Here is a 13,582-nt window from a genome sequence, read left to right on the forward strand (position 1 = left end):
AAAAAAAAAAAATAAACCCCAATCCTGTCTTTATCATGAGGCAATCAACAAGAACTCTGTGGGAGAATCTGAATTCTGTAAATCAAATTGCTTGGTAATAACCAGGTGGTAAGTTAGAGTCTCTTAGGCAATAACTTACAGTACCGAAGACTAAATTCGTTTTGCTGACTGCTTTCTATCTAGTACCCGGTGCATAATAGATGCTCAGATAGGTGATGAACAAATAAAGTTCTGAAGCTCACAGATTAAGTTGCCTAATTTTTACACTTGATCTTAGCCAAAAGGCTGAGAAGCGATGGGTTGCTTAATTTTCAAAAAACAAATTCTGGGCCAGGCGTGGTGGGTCACCCACCAGGCGTGGGTAATCCCAGCAATTTGGGAGGCCGAGGTGGGTGGATCACTTGAGGTCAGGAGTTTGAGACCAGCCTGACCAACATGGTAAAACCCAGTCTCTATTAAAAATACAAAAAATTAGCTGGGTATGGTGGCGAGCACCTGTAATCCCAGCTACTCAGGAGGCTGAGGCAAAAGAATTGCTTGAACCCAGGAGGCAGAGATTGCAGTGAGCTGAGATCGTGCCATTGCACTCCAGCCTGGGCAACAAGTGTGAAATTCCATCTCAAAAAAACAAAACAGAACAAAAAAAAATTCTGTAATAAATATGACAATTTTTCTTGCTTCTTTCCATGAAAGTGACCAAGCTAGCTATGTTGTATAGGCTTCCATTGAAACACTTAGATTATTTTTAGAATCAGAGAAATAGACATAAAATCTAATTTTACAATAATGAGAAATGAACAGCAGCAGCATGTGATAGTGATTACAGACACTGGGGTTGGAGGCAGACATAGGAGGAGGCAGACCCCAGTTGTGGACACTTGAGTTCTCTATGTCACTATTTCCTGATCTGAAACACAGATGCCACTTACCTGATAGGGCTGCTGCCAGGATTCAGTTACATAACATCTGTTAAAAGCACAGAGCAGACTGGGGGTGGGGCCTAATACCTGTAATCCCAGCACTTTGGGAGGCCGAGGCAGGCAGATCACCTGAGGTAGGAGTTCAAGACCAGCTTGGACAACATGGCAAAATCCTATCTCTACTAAAAATACAAAAATTAGCCAGGTGTGGTGGTGCACACCTGTAATCCCAGCCACTTGGGAGACTGAGGCAGGATAATCGCTTGAACCTGGGAGAGGGATGGTGCAGTGACGCTAGATTGTGCCACTGCACTGCCACCTTGGCGACAGAGTAAGACTCTGTCTCAGAAAAAAAAAGCATGGAGCAGTGCCAAATACAGAGTGGGAGCTCAACAAATACTGGTTGCCGTGATTAAAAGGGCAGCCTCCTGGAACTACTGTCAAAAGCAGCAGCTTCCAGGGTGGCCTTCGGGCCTTCAACAAGGGAGCTGGTCCAGGCTCTATTGAAGAGGCAGGACAGTACAGGGGAGAGGCCAAGGTCTTGAATCCTAACATTTCTTTCAACAGCTTAATTAAGATCTAATTCACAGATCATACAATTAATACAAATTCTGTAGTTTTTAGTATATCCACAGATACATGCAACCACCATCATCGTTAGTCAATTTTAGGACATTCTCATCAGTTAGCAATAACCCCGTCCTTCCCTCCAACTCCCCAGCCCTAGGCAACCACTAATCGATGTCTCTATAGATTTCCCTATTCTGACTTAATGGAATAATATCATATGTGGTCTTTTGCGACTGGCTTCCTTCACTTAGCATGTTTGCAAGTTCATCCATGCTGTAGCATGTAACAGCACTTCATTCCTTTTTATGGTTGAATAGTACACTATTGTATAAATAGACAACATATCATTTATCCACTTATCAGTTGATGGGCATTGGATTGTTTCCACTCTTTGACTTTATGAATAATGCTCCCATAAAACTCATACACAAATTTTTGTGGAGGCCTATATTTTCATTTCTCTTGGGTAGACACCTAGGAGAATTGCCAGGTCACAGGTACTGTCCATTTTCTGTAAGACCAGGCAAATGACTTTGCTCACATCCTCAGTCCCTTCCTTGTAAACAGGGACACTGCCACCAACCACCTTGTAGATCATGGATGCTTAGCCACATTCGTTGACTGTGGTGAAACTGGATATAGTGTACCACAAACCTTTTCCTGTTCAGGATGAACTTTCAGATCCATGCACATATCCAAAAAATGAGAGAGGAGAGCCTGGTCCAGAAGGATATACACAGCGACTCCCTGTTTCCTGCGTATTTCTTGAAGGTCTCTGAAGATGTCGATGTCTGTGAACACATCCATTACCACTGCAATCACCTACAGGTGAAACGGGGAAGAGCACATGGTCAGCTTATAGGACACCACCTTACAGCATGCTGTCTGGACTCTGGACTCCACTCAGAACTGGGAAATCATCCCTATCCAACAGTTATCCTTCCCTCCTGCTTCTGCAATATTGGTGCTCTCCTCACCACAGACTCTTTTGCACCTCCAAAGACATCTGGGCCCTGTATCCTACAAATCTTGACTTGGCCTAGCTAACACTCCATGCTGTCACTAGGAGCTAATACTCCCAGCTAAACTGTCCATGCTGGCAGGTTTCTCAAAAATACAGATCAATCCACTGTCTTCCTCTCTTATGAACCTGCTCCATTCACCTTCTATTCCTCCACTAAACCCCTGTCTTACAGGCTTAATTCAGATCAGCAAGCTGTCTGGTTCTGTGGGTAACACACTGTTATCTTTGGCTTGTAGATTTCCCCAGCAGGATTCAGTTTGCTGTCCATTAAACAAGTAAATAAAACCTTACATTCTTTCTGAGGGCCCTTCTGGGGGGTAGCATTCTCAAAATCTATTTTTTAAATTATTGTCTGGTTTTGAATCTTAATCTCTGACTTTTTAAAGGCCTGCCCCATTCACCACCAACTCATGACTTGAAAGCAACCAAAGCAGGCCCATGGATTCTCCCATCTTCTGCTTCCCTCCTACTGCATACCACATTTGTTAACATTCTGTTCTTTCCACCAGCCAGGCCTGATCAGCTGTCTGTTGGGCAGGTTCTAACCAAATGGCTTCCACCGCACTGGCCTCTCCTCAGTAAAAGGCTCTCTCTGCAGTTCTTTGGTATTGTCCACAGTGCAAGCCTACAGCAAAGAACAGGGAAATACTTCCTAAGGATTCTGCCCTTAAGCTCAGAGTAGGCCTTTCTTCTCCCCAACAACGTGGCTCCATTCATGCCTCCCAAGTGATTTTCCACACCTAGCATCAGACTACAATTAAGAGCCACCTTTTAGCCACGCATTCTTGGGCAAATTACAGCTATTTCAAATGTCTGTTTCCTTAGCTGCAAAATAGGGTTGTATCGAGAATTAAATGAGTATGTTACATAAAGTACAAGGTACAAAGGATCCCTTAGTATCTGCTTATTTATTCACTTTACCAGTCCCTAGCTGGAGCTGTCCAGACAGTTCAACACAGGGAGACACTGCTCAGCTTTCCTTGCTCTTTTAAAGACAGGCTGCTCCGGCCACAATGCCTCTAATCACACCCTTTGCAGGCTTAAAACCAAGGTCCTCAGCAGACTCCTGGCAAGGCAGTGGGGGTGTCCAAACATCCAGGCTTAGAAACAGGTCCTGACAAACTGAGTCAGAAGCCGGGGGTGTTCACTAAGGAAACCAAGGCTTGGGAGCTCTTCTGTAGTCTGGAGCTGTATGGGTTTCTCCTTCCTCCCCATTTCAACAGTAAAAGCCTGTCTCTCAGATTCACATTAACTCTTTTTCTGAAAGTTAGGATTATTCATTTATGGGTTTCACTCCTTCTACTGCAGCAAAGGCTCTTGAATGGGATTGATTCATTTCTGTGGTCCCAGAGGACTCAGGACAGTACATGACAGTCATTACTCCTTAAGAATTTGGGGAACTAAAGAAGGAAGGAAGAGACAAAAAGGCAATTTGGCTGTCTTTCTCCAACACTCCAGGGCCTGGTCTGCTAGGATGTGAGACCTTGAAATGCCAGTTCCTGGGAAGTCACTGCTGTGAGGGGATCGAGAAGACCAGTTACTCTCCTGCTGCCTTTCCCTCCCCACCCCTTTTAATGATGCTGTAAGCTGTGGGCTATTCTTAGTAAAGAACAAGGCTGAAACCCACTGAACACAGTGATTTAAAACACAGAAACATTCTTTCTGAACTCATGGCATCCTCTGAAGTTTATATCCTCCACTGGCTTTACACATTCTATTTTGACAGTCCTATTCATCCTACTCATTCGGGTCATACAGTAGGGATTAAAGACAAAAGATCTGGGCATAGAACCCAGCTCTACCACCTACCAGCTGTGTGACCTTGGGTAAGTGGCTTAATCTCTCTGAGCTTCAGTTTCCTCCTTGGGAGGATACAATTAATAGCATCTGGGTCAAAGGGCTGCTGTGAGGATTAAGTGAAATAAAGTATGGGAAGGGCTTAGCACAGGAGGGCAAGGCAGGAAACGGGTGCTATTATGCAGCCAAGACCTCCTCAGAGCCCACCGTGGGCTGCACACTGCACTAGGCAGAAAGATGGCTATGAGGAATTTGACATATACCCAACTTACCTCAAGGAGAGGACACAGGATGCAGAGAGGCAAAATGATATATATAGCCTAAGCAATTAAACTAAGGGGGCTGGGCATGGTGGCTCATGCCTATAATCCCAGTGCTTCGGGAGGCCGAGGTGGGTGGATTACCTGAGGTCAGGAGTTTGAGACCATCCTGGCCAACATGGTAAAACCCTGTCTCTACTAAAAATACAAAAAATTAGCTGAGCATGGTGTCATGCACCTGTCATCCCAGCTACTAGGAAGGCTGAGGTACAAGAATCACTTGAACCCAGGAGGTGAAGGTTACAGTGAGCCGAGATCACACCATTGCACTCCAGCCTGGGCAACAGAGCAAGACTCCATCTCAAAAAACAAAACAAAACAAAAACAAGGTGTCTCCTCCAGTGGTGGACTATAGGCACCATAGGTACTCAAATGCTTACCAGGTAAGAGCAGGGAAGGCTTCCTGGAGGAGATGGCATTTGAGCTGAATCACAAGGACATTTGGACAAGGGCATGGGAGAAGTGAAGGGAGGAGAAGGCATTCCCACAGGAAGCCATATGATGACAAAGGAAGAGGGAGGGAATGACGGGGTATGTACCAGTCTAGCTGGAACGTACAGCATGTATGAAAGGGAGTCACGGGACATGACTGGAAAAGATGGATGAATGAGCAAGATCACAGAAGGCCCTGAATGCCAACCGAGGAATCAGTTTCAAACTTCCCCACATTGCCTGTATAAGAGTAATGAGTTCAAAGTGAAGAATCCAACAGGATGGGAGAAACTGATGCCAGAAGAGACTGGTATAGGTCAGAGTCTGGCCCCACCTCCTCCAACACAGGACCTACAACACGTCAGTCACGTGGATATTCTTTAGGTTAAGCAACTTCAATAAATGTTTAGGAGGACTAGAGACCAAATGAAGAAAAATCAGTGACATGGCAGAAGCAATGAGGGTTGCAGAAGAGGGAAGAAGGAAAATCAGTGGCAGGCAAGAAACAATGAGGTTGCAGAAGAGGGAAGGAAGCCATGGCAGAGCCCAGCAGTGGGCGACATGGGCTGAGGATGACAGGGAGAGGGATATTCAGATACAAGGAAACAGGAAACACAAGACAAGAAGCAAGAGTGAGGGGTGGGCTTCGAAAGGAATTTTGAGGTGGCAGTAAAACCTTCAGAAAGAGGTCTGGAATATGCAGGTGTAAGAATGAGAGTAGCACTCACAGGAGAAAGCTAAAGAGGAAAACACACACACCTGCTTGCCTCTCTGATTTCCCACTCTTCTTTCAAATCTTCAGGGTGGACCCAATCGAGGCAGGCAGGTATTGAGCACTGAGGATCTAGTGTCAATCCCTGTCCTCAAGAATGCAGTCTAATGAGACAGGAGACAAGCCAGGGGTAACAGAGTGGCCAATGGACACGTACCCTCAGTGCTTCTGGAAACAAAGACCAGAAAAACCCAGCCCAGCTGCTGGATTAGAGACCTGCAGGAGGCAGAGGCATGGGCCCAGGAGCCCACAGCACAAGGCACCACGAAGCTGAATTTGGATTCACCACTTAACAAAACAATTGTGCAACACCTTTGTTATATGGTGAGTAAATACCTAATTTGCTATTTGTTCCACCGTTTGGTTTTAAAGCCTCACCCTTTCCTGCGTGTTGGATTTGAACACTAGTCCTTAACACCCTCAGGGTGTGTGGAGTTGATGGAGGTTTTTCTTTCCCTGACTCCCCCTATACCCAGCATCCCCTCCTTTGTTACTAAAGCAGGACTCTTAAAAGTATTCATCTATTTTTTGTTTTTGGAAACGAAGTTTCACCCCATCGCCCAGGATGGAGTGCAGTGGTGTGATCTCGGCTCACTGCAGCCTCCCCCTCCGAAGCACAAGCAATCCTCCCACATCAGCCTTCCAAGTAGCTGTGACTACAGGCACATGCCACCCCACCTGGCTAATTTTTGTAGCCATAGAATCTCACCATGTTACCCAGGACGGTCTCCAACTTCTGAGCTTAAGTGATCCACCCACCTTGGCCTTCCAAAGTGCAGAGATTCCAGGCATGAGCCACCATGCCCAGTCAAAAGTACTTGTCTTTTACAGAGGAAAAGTCCACAGTCCTACTGTAGAAGCAATCAGTAGGGAGGTCTTCCTTCAAATCCCCATCCCCATCCCCCTATTCCTGCGTCCCAGCCCTCAGGCAACCAATTCCTGCATAGCTGAATTAGACCTGGGGCTAGACTGAAGGGACACTCTGTTCACCGAGCTGAGCAATGACCTGGACTCATCCACTAACCGGCTGAGTCCTGCTTTCCAAGCCAGGATGCATCTCCTAGGTGTCTGGTGCTCATGCTGCAAACTGTGGGCCCAGAAATACACCTGGACTTGAATACTGATGTGGAAATTGGCCACTGCTCCCACTCCTGGAGGCATAATGTGCGAAGGACAAAGGCATGTCTGGAAGGCAGGCAGCCCTTGCACATCAAGTGCCCACAGTCATGGCACTCTCCCAGTCTGTGTTATGTGGAGCCCACCCACTCTCTAAGGGCTAGAAAGCCATGAGAGTGGTGACTTTCAAGAGTCCCTTCCAGGATCCACACCCATTTGGAATTTGCAACTCAGTGCAAGTCAGTTACAACAGAAGATGTGAGGAGGATGCATCCAGCTGGTCAGGGGCCTAATGGCCGGCCTAATGCAGCACCCCACTGTTCCTGCACTTCTCCAGCCATATCTGGAGCAATTGCACCTGTGCACATCATCTCAGGTGACAAATCACAAGCCTCTCTCTCTCAGTCCTTCTTCCTATCCCCTCCTGATTTGTACCAAGGGACTTGGGAACCTATGTAGTTGAACAGCAGACATCATGATGGCCTTCTTGGTCTCTGGGAAGGTCACAGACCCTGTTTATGTTACTTGCCAAGTAAAACTGAACTCTTTTCTGCTTGCCTTCTTGCACAAAAGCTCAAAAGTGCTATCTAGAGATTTCAAAACCCCATTACCTATCATCCCCAATCTATAGATGAGAAAGCCAAAGCTTGAACAGGTTAGGTAACTTGTTCAAGGTGAAAAACTTAAGCAAGTACAAGGGCTGGAATTTCAACCCAGGTCTGTGTGACTCTGCAGTCATCTAAGAAAAGTACTACACTCAGTATTTTATATCATTCCAAACAAGTTTAATGGGCAATTCTTCACATGATTGGGAGCTTAGAACGAACACTAAAGGCTCAGTAGCTTAGCCCATGAAGTGCATGGGCTCAAGCTCACCACGGATGATTGAGACTACCTACTACCTACCTCATAGTGTTTATTGGCAGTTCCTAGTATATGGAAAGCCCTCAAATGGCAGCTACTCATATTCTTAGTCCCAATTCTGTCACTATCCCTGGACAAGCCATTCCATCTGAGTCTCAGTGTCCTTGAAACAAGGCCCCTTCCAGCTCTTCAAAGTCAGTGATTCATACACACTCAATGGGCAGGTCTGGGATCTGACCAGGCACATGTGCAGCCCCAAGAGGCCCCTCAGGGCCAGTCATTCCAGTTCTCATTCCAGCTCTTCTTCCTCTGTGTGAAGCAGGAAGTTCGTACTGATCACCCCTTCTCACTGCACCTCAGTTTCCCTCCCTTCCCTCCCAAGTCATAAAGTGAGGTCAGGTGTACAACATGCTTGGAATTCCACCAAAGATCTGCACATGTTCAAAGATATGTCAGTTAGTTCACAACTGGGGGCGATTTTGCCCCCAGAGGGCATTTAGCAATGTCTGGAGACATTTTTTATCCTGGTAAAATAGATAAGTTTGCCATCTTAATAATTTTTAAGTGTACAATGTAGTGGCAATAATTACATTCACAACCATCACTACTATCTGTTTCTTTTTCTTTTCTTTTTTTTTTTTTTTTTTTTGAGACAGAGTCTCACTCTTTTGCCCAGGCTGGAGTGCAGTGGAGCAATCTCGACTCATAACAACCTCCGCCACCCAAGTTCAAGCAATTCTCTGCCTCAGCCTCCTGAGCAGCTGGGATTACAGGTACCTGCCACCATGCCCAGCTAATTTTTGTATTTTTAGTAGAGATGGGTTTCACCATCTTGGCTGTGCTGGTCTCGAACTCCTGACCTCGTGATCCACCCACTTCAGCCTCCCAAAGTGCTGGGATTACAAGCGTGAGCCACCACGCCCAGGCTATCTGTTTCTAAAACTTTTTCATAGCCCCAAACAGAAACTCTGTGCCCATTCATCAGTAACTCCCTATTTCCCCCTCTGGAGACACTGAATATCATGACTACCTGGGGTGAGGGATACTATTGGCATCGAGTGAATGGGGGCCATGGATGCTACTCAACACCCTACAATGCACAGGACAGACCCTCAGGACACAGAATTATCCAACCCAAACCACTCAACAGTGGTGAGGGTGAGAAGCCCTGCTTGGGGCTGACACGAGCATTTGGAACAGAAACTGATCACACCACACAGGCTCTACTGTAATGCAGAGGAAAGTCATGCAAGAACAGGAAAGCCTTAATTCAGATACATCCAAGTACATGCCAGGGGCCCCCAACAGATTCCTCAGCTGCTACTCCTCCTGGCAGGGCTCTCTGGGAATGCAATGATCCCCACTACTCACGCTCGGGTTATCAAGAGGATGCCCAAGGGTGAGGTCATAGCAAAAGGGGCCTCTTTGGAACAAAAGAGCATAGGGAATAGGCACTGGTAAGAAAGGTGACTCTGAGGAATTGGAACCTCCTGGTGGTACCAGCTTTGCCTCTGAACTCCCATTCAACAAACCAGGAATAGCTGGACAGCCAATTCATGAGCACATTGCCAAAATGACACTACATAGCCCTTCCAGGCAAGGGGCCACAGCCCAGCCAAATCCCAATTCACACAGCAACAGAGGCAAAAAGCTGAATGAGTCATCAATAGATACAGTGGTGGAGGGGTGGACCTAGAGCAAGTACGTGGGGAAAATATCCTGCATAATTCAAGATTATCCAAAAACTTCCTTAGGAAGCAAACATATGGGTTCTCAGAAGGTTCAAAGCAGTATTTTCTCCAGTTTTGGTGAAGCTCGCCTAAGCACCTGGTAAGCAGCCAGCTTGTATTCAAGCCATGCTACACATAATTGAGTTTTTATTTATTTTTTAGAAACAGAGTCTTGCTCTGTCACCTAAGCTGGAGTGCAGTGGCTTAAGTAAGATCATAGCTTGCTATAGCCTCCAACTCCTGGGCTCAAGTAATCCTCCTGCCTCAGCCTGAGTGGCTGGAACTACAGGCACATGCCACCACACCCAGCTAATTTTTTAACTTTTTGTAGAGACGGGATCTCACTATGTTGCCCAGACTGGTCTCAAACTCCTGACCTCAAGAAATCCTCCAGCCTTGACCTTCCAAAACACTGGGATTACAGGCATGAGCCACCATGCATGGCCAAACTATTTGTTTTTAAACACTGTACCTCATTTAGTGTGGCAGAATGCCCACACTTTGAAAGGTATATAGAAACAGTGTCAAGAAAGGGGCTGGCAGGTTCACAACTCCCAGGCACAGCCACCCAGGGACAAATACTTGCTGAGTAGAAAGGCAGACAGAATCACCTGAACTACTTTTCTTCCTACCTCCCACTCCCTTCCCCCCGCCCTTTATTTCTCCTCAAAGCATGTAGCTGAATGAGCAAAGCTGCACATAATAGGCCCCTACAGTATTTACTGAGCACCTTTTATGTATCAGACACACTGAGTAATTCTGTGTGGTCAGAGAGCTGCTGGATAAAACCTAGGCCAGAACCAGCCATTTAGGCTGCAAAGCCAGGATTAGGCCCTGCCATTTACCAAGTAACCCTGGCTTCCTGTGCCTATACTCTGGTCAAGGAGCTTCATATTCTGGCTCCTTCCAGAGACATTCCTGAAGATGCAGGGTGGTCCTCAGACCACCTTAGTGAAGGCAAATAAAGCTGCACCGGCAAACACTGAGCTCTGACCCTGCTCTACTGCAGCCTGGCCCTAACCTCTGGGGTTAAGTGGGACCCTTCACGTGGCATTCAAAGTTCCTTCATTCACCCACCAAAAGATTCCCATAGATCCCTCTGCTCCAGGTACCAGAAGTATCTATCTGGCTCTATCTTTCCCAGGGAGAGGAAAACGCACTCTAGTTTACAAATCCTAAACCCAGAGACCTATATTTTTCTGGCATCATGAACCACCTTCCCCACTTGATGGGTTGAGGAGGTTCTCTGCCAGCCTTAATGCCTCATCCTCTAAAAACTGACCACCTCGTTTTCTTCCTGAAAAGGACAGGTCTAGTCACAGTCATTTTCCTGTTTATCGAATATGCAACATGGAAATTAAAAAGTCCCAATCTTCAACTGTTACAAACCTTCAGCCTGTTGAAAACTAACAAAGCTCCAATCCTTCCTCATGGCAGGGAGGCTGTGTGCAGTAGGGATTAGGAGTGTAGGCTTCAGTGGTCAGGCACAGTGGCTCACGCCTGTAATCCCAGCACTTTGGGAGGCTGAGGCAGGCGGATCACAAGGTCAAGACCAGCCTGGCCAACATGGTGAAACCCCGTCTCTACTAAAAATACAAAAATTAGTGGCAGGCGCCTGTAATCCCAGCTACTTGGGAGGCTGAGGTAGGAGAATCACTTGAACCCGGGAGGCAGAGGTTACAGTGAGCCGAGACTGTGCCACTGCACTCCAGCCTGGGCAACAAGAGCAACTCTGTCTCAAAAAAAAAAAAAAAAAAAAAAAACCCTACAAAATTTAGCTGCGCTTGGTGGTGTGCTTCTGTAATCCCAGCTGCTCGGGAGGCTGAGTCAGGAGAATCACTTGAATCCAGGAGGTGGAGGTTGCAGTGAGCTGAAATCATGCCACTGCACTCCAGCGTGGGTGACAGAGCAAGACTCTGTCTTAAAAAAAATAAATAACAACAACAACGAAAAAAAACATGTGAGCTTCAGAGCCGGAACTAGCCAGACTTGGGCTTCAGCCCAGCTCTGTCCCATGCTAACTGTGTGATCTTGGGCAAGTTACTTAACTTCTCTGTGCCCGGTCTTTTCTTAATTTTGGCCTCCTCACAGGGTTTGGAGAGTTAAATGAGGTAATTCAAGTCAAGGGTTTAGCACAGAAACTGACCCATTCTAAATGCTCAATCATATCACCATTAGGTACCTTTGCCATCACAACACAGATGCAGAACAGCTTCTCATTTCATCCTGAAAGCAGCCTGAGACCTACACCTTTATGGTCCTCACTGTCACAGGTACTAGACTTCAAAGGATGTGGTCAAGGTGACACAGCCACTCCCTTGTTCACAATGCATGCCCTTAAACAGTGGTAGCACTTAGCCAACCACTAGATCTGCTGTCACCTCTCCCCACCCAAGCACAGGCTCCTGAATCCTCCACAGCGAGTGTGGTTGTTAACAGTGGTTCAGACATCCTGTGCCTCAATTTGAGTACAGGGTCCTTCATTCTCTAGCTGCATGACTTTGGGGCTACTTAACTTCTCTATGCCTCAGTTCTATCAGCTGTAAAACGAAGACGATAATTGCACCTTCCTTGGGATTACTTAGAACAGTGCCTGGCAAATAGAAAGCATTACTTTTTTTTTTTTTAAAGAGACAGGGTCTCCCCATGTTGCCCAGGCTGGAGCACAGTAGCCATTCACAGCATGGTCATAGTGCACTACAGCCTCGAATTCCTAGACTCAACCAATCCTCCTGCCTCAGCCTCCTGAGTAGCTGGGACTACAGCAACATGATACCATGCCTGGCTTTTTTTTTTTTTTTTTTAAACAAAAGAGCCTCTGGGACCTCAAATTCAGCACTTTCTCAAACCCAACTCATTTCAGCATCCCTTACCCCAGCTTCCTCTCCTACCACTAACCCGCTATGGGGAATTTGGCTGCCCCCAAACATTCCAGTTCCTTAAACACTTGTGGGCCAGCCCCCATACCCTAGGTCTGGCAAGCCCAACCCAGCTCTGAGGTCGCTGCCACTCCACAGACTTTCTTTCTTCAGCCCTTTCCGCAGTACCTGTAGCAGACTCCCCACTGCTTCCCATCAGCACACTGTCCACCCTCAAGTGTTGGCAAGGTTGACGCCTTCTGTGGCCCCAGGCCTGGTAGTGTCTGATACACAGCAGGCAATGAGTAAGCAAATAATTTGGCATCTATTCGACCCACTGAAAATACTCATTGGATTTTTTTTTTTTTCCCAAGACAGAGTCTTGCTCTGTTGCCCAGAGCTGGAGTCCAATGGCACAATCTCGGCTCACTGCAACCTCCACCTCCCAGGTTCAAGCGATTCTCCTGCCTCAGCCTCCCGAGTAACTGGGATTACAGGTGCATGCCACCACGCCCTGCTAATTTTTGTATTTTTAGTAGAGACGGGGTTTCACCATGTTGGCCAGACTGGTCTCGAACCCCTGACCTCGTGATCCGTCCACCTCAGCCTCCCAAAGTGCTGGGATTACAGGCTTGAGCCACCGTGCCCAGCCAATACTCATCGGATTTAAAGGTAACTTTCTCAGTTAAAACTGCCCAGATTCCAAATATAGCATCTCGGAGGGAACTGTGGGTAGCTAGACTAGGGCAGCAGGTTCTATCTGGAAATGTCAGTATTACAAAATGCCCGTGGGATGAGGGAGAGTCTGAGCTCCCGGCTCCATTCCCCTCCTCAGGCCAGCACGTGAGTTTAATTTCCCTCTGGCCTCTGGTTCCAGTGCCCCTTTGCTATCACTAAAATTTTGGGATGGGCAAAAGACTAGAACAATCCACAGCTCTCACTATATAGACCAGTTCTTTACATTTTTCAGGTTCCAGGTGCTCAAGTTCTACTGGAGGTGAGCTTTGGGAATGCATACCTACACAAGTCTGCCTTTTCCATCTTTTTAATCTTCTCACTGAACCCGCAAGGAAAATATCTGCTGCGTCAAGGCCGGGTGCGGTGGCTCAAGCCTGTAATCCCAGCACTTTGGGAGGCCGAGACGGGCGGATCACGAGGTCAGGAGATCGAGACCATCCT

At 46.9% G+C, this 13,582-nt stretch overlaps 1 protein-coding gene across 1 annotated transcript in view; it reads right to left on the reverse strand.

The window, feature by feature from the left end:
* Window positions 1-13,582, reverse strand: part of FAM83D (family with sequence similarity 83, member D) — a 25,929-nt gene that overhangs the window by 9,033 nt on the left and 3,314 nt on the right. Inside the window, exons 3-4 of the mRNA XM_011929206.1 lie at window positions 3,080-3,139; window positions 2,145-2,312 (exon numbers count right to left, since the gene is read on the reverse strand). Of these exons, the coding sequence (XP_011784596.1) occupies window positions 2,145-2,312; window positions 3,080-3,139 (228 nt within the window). The remainder of the gene's footprint in view (window positions 1-2,144; window positions 2,313-3,079; window positions 3,140-13,582) is intronic.

The sequence above is a fragment of the Colobus angolensis genome, unplaced genomic scaffold (genome assembly GCF_000951035.1).
Source record: "Colobus angolensis palliatus isolate OR3802 unplaced genomic scaffold, Cang.pa_1.0 Scaffold8, whole genome shotgun sequence".
NCBI lineage: Eukaryota > Metazoa > Chordata > Mammalia > Primates > Cercopithecidae > Colobus > Colobus angolensis.